At 42.1% G+C, this 16,033-nt stretch overlaps 1 protein-coding gene across 4 annotated transcripts; it reads right to left on the bottom strand.

Annotated features, from left to right (window-relative positions):
• Positions 1-244: 244 nt before the first annotated feature.
• On the bottom strand, positions 245-15,330 carry seh1l (SEH1-like (S. cerevisiae)). 4 transcript variants are annotated; one of them, XM_088600840.1, is made up of 9 exons: positions 15,023-15,330; positions 14,040-14,090; positions 11,201-11,347; positions 9,848-10,059; positions 8,244-8,342; positions 7,021-7,161; positions 6,361-6,518; positions 5,484-5,637; positions 245-1,099 (listed from the first exon to the last, which is right to left on the bottom strand). In XM_088600840.1, the coding sequence occupies exons 1-9, from the start codon at positions 15,131-15,133 to the stop codon at positions 910-912; spliced, it is 1,263 nt and encodes a 420-aa protein (XP_088456966.1). In that variant the 5' UTR covers positions 15,134-15,330; the 3' UTR covers positions 245-909. The 4 variants fall into 4 exon arrangements, with proteins under 4 accessions (XP_088456966.1, XP_088456969.1, XP_088456967.1 ...); XM_088600843.1 differs by lacking the exon at positions 245-1,099 and adding an exon at positions 2,242-3,426 and having other exon boundaries at positions 15,023-15,323; XM_088600841.1 differs by lacking the exon at positions 245-1,099 and adding an exon at positions 2,242-3,360 and having other exon boundaries at positions 15,023-15,323.
• Between the last annotated feature and the right edge of the window lie 703 nt (positions 15,331-16,033).

Below are 16,033 nucleotides of genomic sequence, written 5' to 3'. Positions count from 1 at the left end.
TGTTCCTTCCGAGCATAACTTAGTTTCCGTCACTCCCTACGACCTTGTCCGAAAAACCAGGACAGTAAGAAAGTTCAGTTACAAGGAAGAGGAGATGGAGGATTTTAGGGAGGTGTGGTTAACTCATCTCAAGGGGAGTTTCTAAACATTTGCACCGGTAAGCAATATGACATGACTTATGCAGAAGACATGAGCAAAGTGGCTTTGTAAGTTAAGCAAAAAAAAGTGGAAGGAGTATCCCGTCAGCCGTAATAAAATCATCTTTTTATTTTATACCATGAGGTTTTCACAGAGAGCGAAACTGGAAATTGCAAGGCAAACTGAGACACTTTCAGCTTGTATCCATCACTTTATTTTTGAATGTTATTGTTTAAAAGTTCCATTAACAATGATTCTTGCTATTAGTTGGGGAGAGAAGAGATTTAATAAAGAGGAATGAAACTTCCGACTACTGTCCAAAAAGCTTCTGCAGACATCCTTTCAGGATTAAGACAGCATTACGGGACGAGTCTTTGAAACGACAGATGTGTCGATACACCAAAGCCAGCAAGCTGTAATGTACAAGAGGCTTTTTAGTGGAAATAAAAGCTTGCATTGGAATCACAGGCACTTGGGAAGTAGCCTTATAGCGTACGGCATTTCAGAAATGGTTTCCTTCTACAACTTGTTTTTTTCCATGAAAGAAAAGCACAAAACGAAGAGACGATTTCACTGGCGGACAAGAACACAGCGAACTGTCTGCCAGGGATTCAGGAGGGCCAACAAAAAATATCCAGAAATTGTGTTGGTTTTTTTTTGGGGGGGGGGATCAGGGGAAAAAGCAGAAAAAGACCAGAAAAACAGAGGCTTGCTCGAGCATAGCCTGAAGTGTCAAGCCTCCCCCCGGTTGTCCAGTGGTCTAACACCCTGTTACACCCCTTCGTTTTCGGGCAAGGGGTTGAGGGGTCGAGCAGTGTATCGTCTGCGAGGGTGAGGAAGCAGCAGGGTGGCAGAGTCAGCGTCACAAGTTTGCTCTATCAGAGAAGGAGGAGGCAGAAGCTGGGCATAGCAGGACCATCTCGAACCAGCCCAGGGGAGGTCCAGAGGGGGAAAGAAATACCTGAAACAATGGAGACAGGAACGGGACAAACAAAAAGGAAAAACAAAACAACAACAAAAAAAAGAAACAAAGAAGAGAAAGGCAGTAAATACAAGGAGAAATGAAGGGGGGGTAGAGAATAGACTGCATGCTTTAAAATAAAAAAGGAAAACAAAACTCCAGAGGCGGACCCAAGTCAGAAACAAAAAGAAAAAAAAAGAGATACAGCACAGTCGCACAGGAGGGTTATCAGATGACTAGTTTCTCAGGCGGTTATTTATTTTTCCAACTCTAAGAACACAAATGCATGTCACCTGCATGTACTGATTTCAGTCCACGAGATGAAATGGTCACAGGCATACGTTTGTCCCGAACGAAGCAGAGTAGGATGCTTCCATACATCACTCAAATGCCTACCTTGAATAACTTTTCTGAAGCTTAAGTCTCTGAACCAAGACATGAACGTTACAGGTTCAGGTCCAGAGTAATGTCAAGTAAAATAAATGGCCTAATGGGCATTCTTTGTAAAGAAATGGGAAGGAAGCAATAATCGAGTAAAATAAAGTTAATCTGAAGGAACCCTACAAACTATGGAATTGTGTTCAAAGTGGAAAGGCTGCATTTTAATTAACAGAGGACAATCTGCGTTCAGGATACACTCCATGAACCGTATGAAATATTTTGGTTTTCACCTACATTTCTTCATATTCTTACAAAGGGTTACTAAGACATTAAACGAATTTGCTTAAATTAAAAAACTTGCCTGTAACAAGTTTCCTTTTGAAGGCTGTCATCGTCAGTTGTCAAAAAAGAAAACTAACCTGCTTTTTATGTTTCGAATACTTTTATTTTCAGAGATCAACTTGCACCTTAACTCTATATAAAATATTCTCAGACTTGACACTTTTTTGTTTGGCACACATGCAAACTAAAGCAACCGTGTTTTAATATTTCCATGCCATTGGTTTTTTAGTTTCTACTAAAGAAAGCTGCTTCAAAAATAAAAATCAATTTAAAATTTACCATTAATCACACATGGCTTTAAACAAAATACAAAGCAAAGCCAATTAGACAGTATATTTTAGCACAACAGAAACAAACAGAACAGATCTGTTCATATTTATTGTTAAACATGTGAAAACAAAGAAAAGGACAAAGTGTACTGAAGTAAAAAAAGTGAAAATTTTATTTGACATTCTTGGTTTAAATTTTTACCAAAGAAAATATAATAACAGTCAATACAGAATCAGTTTGTCCAGACCATGTGGCAGGTGAGGAAACTATCCATGTAACTACCTTTAATATTCAAACTTTTAATTTAGAAACTTTCAAATTTCCTGCTTTCAGAGACAGGCTGGGTGAGACCATGCAAGTGATACTGTTGAGCACATTTTGCCTTTGTGTTATTCTATTTAAAAACAACTTCCCAAAGGTTTTCTCTAGACAACTTTCCATATAGCTCCGACACTAGAACACAAATTGCAAATGAGAAGGACCACCTTCCTCATTTGGTTGCTAGGAGTAAAGTGGAAAGAGCTCTTGGGCTATCTCTTTCAAACATTCTACAAATATTTTAAAGGGAAACGGCTCGTATAAACACAAAGCTAATATAGAGGACAAACAAGTTCTCACAGAAGGATTTGTGTGCAGGTTGTCTGTAAAGAATCACAACTATAACAACAATGTTGAGGATTCAGATCTTCCAAGTTGGTTTGAGAGGATGACAATCACACTCAAATACACACAAACACACTCAGAACTCAGAGGTTAACACTTGATGTTAACAGGCTAATTCAACGGTGCTTGGTAAAAGATTTTTACAAAAGCAATCACATCAGTCACATCACTTCTCTGAATAGCAGAACGGCATTTTGGTTGTATTAAATCAAAGGCTAGAAAAATAAATTGAAACACTTTTGTAGTAATTGCAGCTGATCACTGATTTGGTCTAGCATGGAAGGAAGCTGTCCAGAGCAAACCTTTCTGCAAGGCATTGTCCCAAATCCGGAAAACCGGAGCTAGCTGTCCCAGACCTCACTAAAACTGCCTGAAGTTTAAGATCCAGCTAGATTTCAGTATCAGTTTTAGATAAGTGCAACCTGTCACATATATATACGTCTTTTACAAATTCCTGCCCATGTAAGGATTTCAGTATGAACAAACTGGGACAGACATAAGAAACAGCCTTTGGGGTTTGTGATTAGTAGAAAGCAGGCTGCAGGTGTGTCTTGGGAGAAGTCAGCCGGCGCAGGGGAGGGGAAAAAGGAGTTCTCTTTCCATTCCTGTGTGCATGCAACAAGCAGCAAAACAGCAAATTACTCCAATTAGCCTGGTATCAGCTGAGCTTTCTTTCTGTCAAAAAGGACATAATACAAGTGGAGAAGGCAGTTTGAATCATTGTTCCGAAACAAAGTTTCAAAGCATTTCATTCTTGATACATTCAAACACTAACACAACTCTAAATGAAGAAATCTGAAGTCTTACCACGGCATGAAATGGAGACATGATGACTTAACAGCACTATACGGCTTAAGAAACAGGCTACTACCCAATCTAATATAGACTAAAAGCCAAAGATTAAGAACATTAGGGGAAGTTTAACAGAACTGTGTAAGACCTAAGATGCTCCACAAAGGGGCCCTTAAGTCATTTACAGTTATTGAGACACTGATGAACAGCTGAGGTGCGAATCTCAAATAAGAGAACATGCATGTTCAGTTTCCTTCCTAATGGAACCAGTACTTTTCTGAAACAACTACTGAAAGTTCATTAAGTAAAACACATGTACAAATCCTGGGCTTTTGCCCCTTAAAACTATACACATGCACCCTCATTCAATTTAAGAAAGGTTATTTTTACACGTATTACATTAAGACTACTTTTAGTTGACCACTAAAATCTTTCCCCTTCAAAGAATTCTGAAATGCAGAATTCAGACGGCATAAAAATCACATTTCATCCAATTCCATTAAAGGTAATTTCAATTACATACTTCATGTTGCCTGGTGTTTTAAAAGTGGTGTTAGGTTGTGCTGGTGTCAGAAGAGGGTTTAACACAGAAAAAGCAAAAAACACTTATTTTATTCCTGGGGACTACAGTGGAAGTTTGATCCATCTTCAGCACTCCTTTATGTCTAACAATCTGGTTATTTCTGCGTTTGCCGCCATGACTTTTAAAGTTGATGGTTTCAAATAGTTACTGTATCTGATCAGGTACATACTGAAACAGTCTGGGATGTGGCAAATGTTATGTCAATGAAATAATTAGATTGAATTAGATTTGGGTAGAACAGCCAGTGTGGTCAGTAAATAATTTCAGCACTGTGATTTGGTTTTAATGTTGTGGAATGTTAAATACATAGCACACAGATTATTATGGGAGCCCTTCGTAACATTTTAATTTCCTGTTACTTAACCCCCAGTCTGTGCGACCTGAGCAATTATTTCTCCTGTCACTGAGGTTTTTCCTGTATATAACAAAAAAAAAACCTTCAGAACTTATAACAGATACCTTCTGGATTCACTCAAAACCACTAAGTGTCCATAAGTGTTGAAGTGGATTAAACCTCCATTTCCCCCACTAAAAGGACTATCAACAGATTTCCCATTACAGATAGTATTACAAAAGCTGCTGTAATAATCTGCGTCTCTGTCCAATTTGACACCTACAGGGGACCTTAAAAAATAAGCACTGAAGGAGAAAAGACATGGTTTCTCCAGTTTGAAACGATACTGTTTTTTTCAGAGAAGTGTTCACTGTTTCTGGGGTATGAGTTTGGCAACCTTTGTTTTTCTGCAGACAATTACTTCAGCTGAAGTAATTAAGAATGTCATGACCTTCAGCTTTCCAGAATTGTATCAATACACTGCACTGCACCTTGTAATTACTAGAAAATAAATGGGGATAAACACTTTAAAAATAAGCCATCTGTAATGAAGTCAAAAATCAATACATAAAGGACAGAAGATTTCAATAATTCATTGTCTGTACATTTTTAATTAAGTCACTATTGTAGACAACTCATTTAGAAGCATAAATTACATCTGATTAAAAACCTGCAGTCTCCTTAAAAGAAGTGTTGTTAGAAGTTTTGGCTTCTATAGTAGTAAAACAATGCACAGCTTCTAAATTTCCTGTTTTCCTATTAAAGTGAATATGATGTGATATTAGGAGACCTACCTTATCTTATTACAATGTAAAAACCTTACATCTCGAAACATTAGTAATGTACAACTATGTACTGTACCTACGAGGGAACACCCCTAGCAAGAAAGGTGCCAAACTCTTTGCGCGTTTGTCATGCTTTCAGTGCTGAACAGTCTCAGGACACTGTGGTAAAGCAGAACTTTCACAGCAGCATTGCAGGGCAGGTGAAACAGGCCAGACCCAGAAGTGTCCACCTACCTTCCAGCTGAAGAGCCATTTAGGGAGTTCTGAGAGGCCTGACCAGCAGACCCCGCTGCCGAATTCAAGATGCCCTGCTGATTAGAAGACCCGTTCACTGGACTGCCGTCCCCCTTCAGAATTCCTGTGCACTTCCAATTATCCATGTAATTAGCTGGAAGAGAATGATCCACAGATATTTAGATGATCCATGGATAAAAGCTGGAGAAAAAAAAAATCCAAAACACTGCATCACAAACAACAAATCCCGGCTCTTTCCTGCCCAAGATGTTTCTGATGTTTTTGACCTGGACAGTGGATTAAGACCCTCCAGACAAATGTGTAAAAGATAGTCCTGTTGCCAGCAGGACACCTGAATCTCTTGTAGGAGCGAGCTCGTTTTGCCCTCTGCTGAGTATGCAAGCCCCACTCTTGCCTCTTCCAATTTAACTTGGAAGAAGCAGCTGGATAAAACAGGCCATTCCCGGAAGTACACCTTCACAGATTACCTCTGGATTGAAGTGGCAGTCTGAATTAAACATTCATGTTTCCATTTTTTGTCCACTGCCTCTACAAGAAAGTGCTTTCAGGAAGTGCGCAAGGCACTTCTTTACTCAAAGGGTGGCGGGAGTGTGGAACAAGGCCCCCAGTCATGTGGTTGAAGCCAATACCCCTGGCTTCTTTCATGAAACAGCTTGATGAGATCCTCAGAGACAATTAGCTTTTAACTTCTAACTGTTCAGGTATTCAATTTAAGCATGTTCACAAACTGGTAAGAGATTCAGGAATTGGATGGAATAATTCCAATTGTTACAGTTGTGAACATCCACTGGTACTACTGTTTTGCCACAGCGTTGTCGTCGGGTACAATCTCGGCAGCAGGAGCAAACAAACTCACCTTTCCATAGCCGCACACAGCCATCGTCCCCAGAAGAGGCCAGGAGGGTGCTGGTTATGTTCCAGCTTACTCGCCACACCTGGGAGTTGTGGTTCTCGAACTGGGCCACAATCTGCACTTCAAACTTCGTTGGGCCCGTCGAAGAGCTGGTTTCCCGTCTATCCGGCAAAGCACATAAATAATTGTTAAAGGAGTGTTAAACTGCTTCTTCAATGAATCTGTAAAAGCCTGTGCCAAGATATTATATGTATGAAAAGGTCCTAAAAATTACCAACTGAGACCAAGAAGAAATTGCACCACCTGTACCTTGTGAAAAAATACACTGCCTCTGACATCCCGAATTGCTAGATATTAAAAAAACAGTGCTCCTATAATAAGGTGACTTTTATTCCTGCCGTAAAAAATAAAATACTTTAAGAGCTAATGCAGACAAATCTATGAGACATGCTAAAAATTCCTCAGCTCACTGTTGAGAGTTCCTCTTTTTCTGACATTCTCCTTCCCAGTCAGACATTTTCCCCACTGTTAACTAGTTTTTTCCAATCACATTATATTAATTTATCAGACTATACGATAAGTCTCAGAGTTGTTTTAGTAAACGAGGCGAGATGCACCGTGGATTAAGACTGAACACTCAAAGCAAATCTGCAGTCCACTCACCGAAGAGGTATTAACTTGAAGATGCGGACGTCTTTGGTTGCTACCGCCAGCACATGGAATGACCTCCCCAGGTTTGGAGCAAACGCAATGTCGTGAACTGGCTCTGTGACTGTCATCAGTGTCTCTGCCTTTGCATACTTCCTGTAGAGGTATCCAGAGCAAGCATATTGTCAACTGAAGCCTACAGATACTACCCTTCCTGAAACAAAATCTGGGACAGTAAACACTCCAGCCCAGATCATACCCATCTGAGAAAACACTAACAACTGCGCAGTGGGCTAGTATCTCATCAAAACTGGCCCAGTCCTTCCTCGGTATAAAGTTGGCGTCACAGGAGTTGGCCGGAATGTTTTGTTCAAGACATTCAGGGCCTCCCAAGAGGCTTCATCAGTCAGAGCTCTTGCCTGATCGCTGCTCGAGCCAAGACGCGTGGAATAATAACAACCACAGACTGCAACAGTTGATCGACAAAGTATCTAACAAACCCGCTGGAAATGACCTACCCAGACAAGCCTGGGTCAAGCTGAGCCGACTAAGAACCGGACATGGCCGTTTCTGGGCCACCCTACACAAGTGGGGTCTCACCGATGACCCGATTTGCGAATGCGGCGATGGCAAGGAGCAGACGGCCGACCACATCCTATACTCCTGCCCTCGCTTCAGGTGCCCTGGCAACTTCACCGATTTGTATGATGCCAGCCGCGACTGGCTGAGGCACCTGACTGCGACAATATAACTATGTAACTTTTGCATGTTAAGCTCATATGAATAATAATAATGCTCGAGCCCCACGATCACGGGTCTGAGCCCGGGTCATGTCACTAGCCGACACTGACCAGGGGTCCCCAAGTGGTGCCACACACTTTACTGAACACCACGGAGGGCAGGGTGGGATTAGCTAGGATCAATAGGCATGGAGTGCCATCGTTGAGGATCACGCCTCTCCTCCAGTCCGCACCGAATGTGTTGCCCATGTGATGTCTTAAAATCCAGATGGCTTGAACATCTGCGGGCCAGTCCAAGACATGAAAAACAATCGAGCTATTCCAAATTAGGGGTCGTTTAACAATACTAAGTGATGACGTATTTGAAAACAGAAAAAAGGCTTCTAGAAAATAAGCTAGTTACATGCATATTAATTTCTACAAATGCAGATACATTGAGACGAAAGTACTGGATCTCCAGCCATGAAGTAAATAGCCTCAAGCAAGGTGCACACCAACCTCGTGTTTTCATTGTACTCGTATATCTGGACTTTGCCTCCATAGGCAACGTTGCTGTCGTCACTTCCCACTGCAATCATGGGAGAATGTGCCCGGGAGCTGGAATATGAAGCAGCAGCAGTGGGTTAATTAGGAGGGGTTGCAGTGTTTGTCATCGCTGCCTTATTAATCATTTGGCTTAATATGGATCAATGAAGGGCAGCTCAGCTCATCCCCGACAGATCCTTGACAACCATGCAGGACTATCACTATCATACTTTTCAGAATAAAACTGGGAAAAAAAACATTTAATTCAGTAACCGTAACTACCTTCAGGTAATTAGTATATAGGTTTTCTTTTTATTTGTGGTTTATGAAGTCAATTCAAAATTCACCCACTGGAATCATAAAAATAAAATGCTGTTACCATACAATTTTAATTAGGAGTGCTTCACAATCAACTTGAAGCACTGTATGATAATGTATGATACACAACAGACACAAAAAGCATGGGGAAAAACAACATACAATTGACTTTGGTTAAACCACATTCAATCAAATGAAATTGGAAACCATTAAACTTAACAGAGGATGGGAGCAATGTACTGATGAAGTGTACCTTAAAAGTGCCACAAATTCCGTACATACTCATGCCTAGTTCCTAAGATGATAGGTGTTGGGTGTTACCATGGTCTAATCTTGATAAAATAAAGATATGTGTAAATATTTAGCATCAAATAGTCAGAGCAAGGTTCTCAAATGAGCAATGCCATGCAAGTGGAATAAAAATACACTTGTGACAACCCTTGTGATGTTTTCAGCAAACATGCAGTTCACATGAATAAACAGGGCCAAAGATGACACCACGGTGTTTAAATAACATCACCATCAACAACAACACTGACGTCACCAACTTTACGAAGCCAGCTTTGCCTATAAGCAGAACTTCTCTGTCACAGTTCAGTTTAAGAAAATCCTGTGGAACACACTAATTGTGGAACAAAGAATCAAAAGAGCCAAAAATTACAAATTGGCTCCTGATAGCCAATTATGAGTCACGTGCAGCAAGATTGTCACCCTATGTCATGATTGAGTAAGATGCCTGGATTTACAGTCAATTAAACAGATATTATGTCTCTGTCTATATCCCATTTGAAAAGGATCCAAGTGCACATATTGCCCCTACATTAGACGCAAGAATTTGCACTTATTGGATAATGAAAAAGAAAGACAAAATCAGCACAACATTCTTAGTAAAACACAGCTAGTTTGACGTTAAATCTGTGAGCATCACAGCTCAATGTTTTGTATAAATGGTACCTTTAAGGATGCCTTTTACCTTGTGAAACTATGGACAGGTAACAGGCAATACCCCTTAAGCACAGTGTGGGTGCAAGACAGGCTGGAATTAAAAGCAATGATGAACTTTGGCTGATGCTTTTATCCAATATACATTTGTACCCATTTACACAGCTGGGTGTTCTCCTGGAGCTGTTTTGGGTGAAGCTCCTTGTTCAAGGATACAACTGCATCGTCGCACTTGGGATAGGAAACCCAACGACCTTCCAGCTACAAGTCCAGCGCTACAAGCTGAAAGCTCGATGCACCAAAGAAGAAACCAGCACCTGGAGGGGTTCCAGGAAATGCAGCTGCAGCTGAGCTTGCAGGAGATCTCGTGCTGCAGCGACCACTGGCTGAGGTTCATCACATCAGGGGCCTCATAGATCCGCACGACCCCGTCAGCCGAACACGTGGTCAGCATCAGGCCCATGTGCTTTGGAGCGAACTTAACATCCGTTACAGACGTCCTGCTGTCAACAAGCGTGGTTCTCTTAATCTGGGGGAAAAACACAGAACGTCAGGGAATCCGTTTCCCCATTTTATTTATAATAATTAATAATTGCTTACGCTGGACACACCACTCAAAGTGCTTTACAGGTAATGGGGACTCCCCTCCACCACCACCAGTGTAGAGCATCCACCTGGATGATAGTGCACCAGAATGCTATTAGTGCTGCATCAGCTATTAGTGGGGAGGAGAACAGAGTGATGAAGCCAGTTCAGAGATGGGGATTATTAGGAGGCCATGACTGGTAAGGGCCAATGGGAAATTTGGCCAGGACGCCAAGGTAACATCCCTACTCTTTTCGAGGAATGCCCTGGGATTTTTAATGGCCACAGAGAGTCAGGACCTCGGTTTTACGTTTGCAGCGCGATATGGCTGCTGGGTGATTTGAAGCTGATTCTCTTTCAAACAGCACCTCCCAAGTTCAGCCCAGACACCAACTCACTAAAATACGCTCCAAGCGTCTTTCCCAGTGCAGGGTGTCCAGCAGTTCTATACAAAAAAATTCATGAACCTCAGCAAGATGTGATCTACAGCCCCGGATCTGTGTGGGTTCTTATCCCCCAGTATAGTGAATGGGACAGTATACTGTAAAAAAGGCATCGTCCTTTAGCTGAGACAAAAATCCCAAGGTCCTGACTCTCCGTGGTTATTAAAAAAATCTCACCGCGTTCCTCGAAATGATTAGGGATGTTACCCTGGTGTCCAGGCCAAATTTTCCCCCGGCCTTTACCACTCATCACTACAGTACACCATCATTATAATGCTAATAATGTTGCTTTATTAGCCCTATACAATTTCTTGCATTAGAAATTCATCTTTTCGCATACCCCAGCTTTTCTCCATGAGACACAGACACACAGACAGGGAGAGAAGCTTGGGGTCAGAGCGCAGGGTCAGCGATTGTACAGCACCCCTGGAGCAGCTGGGGTTAAGGGCCTTGCTCAGGGGCCCAACGGAGTAGGATTCCTCTGCCGGCTGTGGGATTTGAACCGGCAACCTTCCAGTCACAGGCACAGATGGATCACAGGCACAGATCCATCGCTCCGCCTCTTGGCATGCAGCTGCCATTTTCAACAGAAAATCCAGGATTTGGGATTTTCCTTCCGGCCGGGTGCGTGCTGCGACTCACCCAGTGGCTCTGGCCGCGCTGCTTGTCGTTGGACTCCCCGACGATCTCTTCCCACACCGCGGCCGTCCTGTCAAAAGAACAAGAGGCCAGGACCTGGCCGAACTCTGGGTGGGCCCAGGTCACTCTCCACACTGAGCCGCTGTGAGTCTGCAAGCACACAAGACAATCACACGTTTTTTCTGGATAGCTTTGGACAGTCCAGGTGTCTAAACACTGGAGTTTGTGTTACTAAGTGCTAAGATAAAAAATAAATATTTCTATTTATTTAATATAACTTTTCGTCTATTCTGATGTCTGTTTTTGCTTGTTTTGGGCTGGACTGCTGTAACACATCAATTTCCCTACGGGATCAATAAAGTCTTATCTATCTATCTAAGATGATGCATTTACACAAGGCAACACTGAAAAAGGGAAGATTGTACAACAAGACTTGTAGGATAAAGACCCAATTGCCAACTTACCGTATAGATTGCACAATTAACAGCTCTAGAAAAGGCCTTCATGCCAAAACCTTAACTGAAAAGCCTGGCCAAAAGCTTACATAAGAATGGCACTACTGATTAAGTTTAGTGAACACATCCTTGCCTGCTTTAGCGCTGCCTAAGAGACATTTTTGGCTTTTCCGCCTTGGCTGTCTCTCGAAAAACCCAAACCCAGACCTCGAAAGCCACCTTCCAGCAGGCCTTACCAGGCGATCCACCTACACATCCGACCTTTTCCTAAGTGCTTTATCCAGTACAGGGTCACAGGGGAGCTGGAGAATATCCCAGCAAGCTACAGGCGCAGGCCAGGGTGCACCCTGGACGGGACGCAAGCCCATCGCAGCTCGTACACACACACACACACAAAAACACACACCGGGGTCAATTTTCCCAAAAGCCAAATTTTTTCGGGGAGAACATGCAATCTCCACCCCAGGGAACTGAGGGCCCCAGCACTGCGCCACCCTGCCACCCACCGATGATTCTGATTCATCGATGCGTAGAGACTAGGGACATATGGGCCAAACCGAACGGTTCAATTAAAGTGGGAGAGGCCAGTTTTTCACTCTTAAAGCTGCAGAATGACGATATTTTAATTTCAAATGATCTCTAATCCACTTAATGTGAAGTAACTGCCTGCTGAGTTGGTCAAAACTAAATTGTTCAGAAAATGAAAAATCAAGCTACAAAACCTGCTCAATTGTGGCTGTACAAGACCCACCCCTGTGTTATTCATACCTTATTTCTGACAATTTCAAGCAAATCACAAAGGAACAGATGGAGGCTCTGCGATTCTACTTTCCAGAGTGACCTGCTTTGTAATACGCTGATCTCAACACACCCCTACCTAAATCAACACATATTGCCCCTACATTAGTGCCTGCCCAATTTTCTTACATCGTGCCTCCTCTTTTTCTGTCATGTGGTGTCCCGCTCCAGGACTGCTGGTGCCATTGTTTTGGGAGAGTACCAGGAACATCACAATGTATAACCTGCAGGACACTTGTAAACGAGAACCCCAATGGAAAAATCGTTGGTGGGGACATGGAACACGCTAGGCAGCCACATTGTAGAAGGCGATACCACCTTTCAAGAAAAGGCAGAACGAGAACTTTCATGAAAAATCTCTACAAACTATTAAAAGAGCTGAGAGGAGAGAAATGAGAGGAGGCCATTCGGCCTTTCTCAGGTTATGACAAGAACTGCCTCCTGTTCTCTTTTTCCAAATACACTTCCAACCAATTAAGAGGCGAAACTTTTGATATTGCCCGTACACATGGGCTTGACAGAAAAAAAGGCTGTTTTTTTTTATAGAAGGAACTGAGGAACTCCCCCAAAAAACCTAACAGAGGTAGAAGAAAGACAATTTCGACAGGATGCAGTAGAACAGTAGAAGCTGCAAGCGTTTCTCAGTCTTCTGCGTCTCAGGCCTGAACTCATTCAGGCCGTTGGAAAAAGTACTTAAAAGCAAAACACCACAACGTTCTCCCACAGCCGGGAAGCTTAAGAAAAGGCTTTCAAATGTACAGCACCACAGTCTGCTCGACCCAGGCTGCTGGTTAGTGAATTCAACAGTAGCAAGATCTGCGCTGAATCTAGTCGTTGGTGTGTGTACTGTATAGAACTGTAGCTCTGCGTGATACAGAAACCTCCTCCTCGGGTTTCTCATTCCAACTCCCCCCACACACATGCTCTCAGATGGAAAGCCTCTGCCTGCGGTGGTCGTGGTGCTGTTCAGTGTCTGCTTTACATTCCTTTCCATTTTTCTGAGAGGACAGATTATCTGCCAACCACTTTATGAACCATAACTCACGAAGGTCTTTTAAAAAGAAGATTCGCTTGAATAAATGAATGACTGGCAGGCTCCCCTTGGAGATGGGAGATTTAATGAGAGCTCTTTCTGAAGTCTGACCACATATATTAGCACGACTGAGAAGAATCCATTTATGAAGGGTAGGGTTGATGTTATAATGCTGGGCTTCGGCCTGTGAGAGGAAGCCAGAGGACCCAGAGGTAGCCCACAGAAACACAGTGAGAGAACCTACAAATTCCACGCAGGCAGCACCCCAGGAATTGAACCCAGGGCCTAACTGCACTACTGAGCCTCCACTCGATCCAGCTTTTCAGAGCCTATATTTAATTACCTCAGGTCCCCAATTTGGCAAATGATCCAAGCAGAAAGAGCAAGAAAAAATATGCAGCAGAGACAAACCAGGACATGATGCAGGGAAAGGCCCTTTGCCGTCTTCAACTAATTCCTGATCTACAGTGTCGTAGGCGAATGAAAACACTTTTATCAACACATTCTGGGCGGAAGATTAAAAAAAAACTAAGCACTGGTTTTGAATAATCCTCACCTTCCAACTGGCTGTGCAGTGCCATTCTCCGTTTTCACTTTTGTCCCAGACCTGAAACAATCACAGAATCAGCTCTTGTAAATATTCTCTGTGTATTTTGTTTATCTTTCTATAAATAACACTATTTTTTGAAAAATAAACATCGATTTTTGCTAATGGGATCAAACATTGCCCAGTCTTTCCAGAAAAGCCATGAAATTGTTTTACCGATTTGGAAAACAATAATTAAATAACTGGCTCAAACTCATCCTTGGCTTGAACATCTAAAAGCTTTGAAAATCATCTCTGCATGGAATGTTAGACAGCAGCAGTAAATACTAAAATGTCAGGATGTTCCGCAATACGTCTCAAAGATTTATATAGCTATGTACAAGCTACGAGCTAATGTATTAAGAAAAATAATTTGGTTAAAATCTGTTCTACAAGTGTGTGCAGCTAGGGGGAAATTAATGAACCTTTATCCCGGTGACATAGTAGTAGTAAAATATACCAGCTATTAATCTTTTAATGATGTATTACTTGTGAAGCTTGAACGTCTTAAAACGATAGATTTAAATAAAACACTTGAACAAGTCGTACTATTATACGTCTTCAAGTGGCGCATTGAGGACTTCATAGAAGCAAACGTATACTTGAGGGTTTCTGATATAGTATAACCTGCTAAACAGAGGCTTTATAAAGGACTGTATCCGAGCTCTTCGTGGTTAAAGTATGTGTTCCCAGCCCAGAGCGGAAAACTAAATTCAAACCCCAATGCAAGATAAATTCACCCGTGACATTCACAGACCCGGCGCCCAACTCTCAGGCCTACACAGCCCGTTTGTTTACATGCCGCAACGCAGAAACGCTTCAAGCCGATTGCTTCGTGCAGCTGTTAAATTTACGCTTCCTAGCACGATGGGTACTCTGATTTATTGACAGGACTCCTCGGCGTTAGGATGATGTATTCATCTTTTTAAAAAAAAAAACTCGCATGGAATTACCTTGACACTCTGGTCGCTGGAACAAGTCGCCATTCTCCTGCCGTGAAAATCGTAGGAAACATCGTGGATCAGATCTTTGTGATCCGCCGCAATGCTCCGAGCGACGAACATCGTCCAACGGCGTTATTCTGAACTCTTCAAAGGCGTGTTTTAAAGCGTTACAATTCACCCCAGACTTTATTTTTTCTAATGCAACCTAGATTTAACTACATGTGAGCGCTGCACCTACGTTCTCCAACCCATTTCTGGCGCCTGCCTTCATGAGGTCATTGCAACAGTCCACCACAAGATGGCACCTCGGCCTATTCCTCTGTTATTTCAGTGAGAAGTGAGTTTAATATGAACACATTCTGGGAAAATCCGATTTTACAACCCCTCAATTACAGTGACCCATGTAGCGTGTTTACTTATTATGCACCATGATTTTATTTCCCAATAAAAGCAATTCCCCCAAGTTATCATTTGATGTAAAAAACATCATTTACGGAAGTATTGTGCAACAGTCCTTAAAAGCAAAGCAAATCTTCCCAACACTACTAACACTGCAACAAATCAGATTTTATGAGCGCTTTCCAGGAAGCTAAAAAAAAACTGAACATTTAAAAAATCTTAATCGGATCTGCGTTTTGTCAACACAAGATCCATATGCAGATTTGATCAAATCATACAGATTCCACGGTTCGTTAATAACCTCATGATTTTGGGTGAAGATTGATTTAGACATAACAAAAGAGAAGTTACAAACGAGAGAATAACAGCCAGCCCATCTAACCCGTTTGGTAGTAACTTTGAAAAAGAGGTAGCCGAACAATGAAACGATTTTCCAAATGATTTTTAGACTTAAAAGCACAACCTAAATATTCTCCCAAATAATGCGTTAAATATAGTTCAGTTAAAATGCTTCTATTGCTTCCATATGCTGTACTTTTTAAATGTGGATGTCTGCGGTGATGTTTATACACGTGTACTTAAAAGGGATGTCCGGCATTGTAGCTGTACAGCAGCGCGGAG

This window comes from Lepisosteus platostomus, chromosome 12, assembly GCF_059453375.1.
Source record: "Lepisosteus platostomus isolate fLepPlt1 chromosome 12, fLepPlt1.hap1, whole genome shotgun sequence".
Classification (NCBI taxonomy): domain Eukaryota; kingdom Metazoa; phylum Chordata; class Actinopteri; order Semionotiformes; family Lepisosteidae; genus Lepisosteus; species Lepisosteus platostomus.
Note: the sequence above shows the minus strand (reverse complement) of the source record. Positions and strands in the feature narration are given on the sequence as shown.

Bases quoted from the DNA above. Each gene is read 5' to 3' on its own strand.
- seh1l (XM_088600840.1), bottom strand. From the start codon at position 15,133: ATGTTCGTCGCTCGGAGCATTGCGGCGGATCACAAAGATCTGATCCAC. The intron at 11,348-14,039 runs GTGAGGATTATT...GTGTGCTTGCAG, and splicing joins ACTGCACAGCCAGTTGGAAG to ACTCACAGCGGCTCAGTGTG. The intron at 1,100-5,483 runs GTAGGTGGACAC...CCATTGTTTCAG, and splicing joins AATGGCTCTTCAGCTGGAAG to GTATTTCTTTCCCCCTCTGG.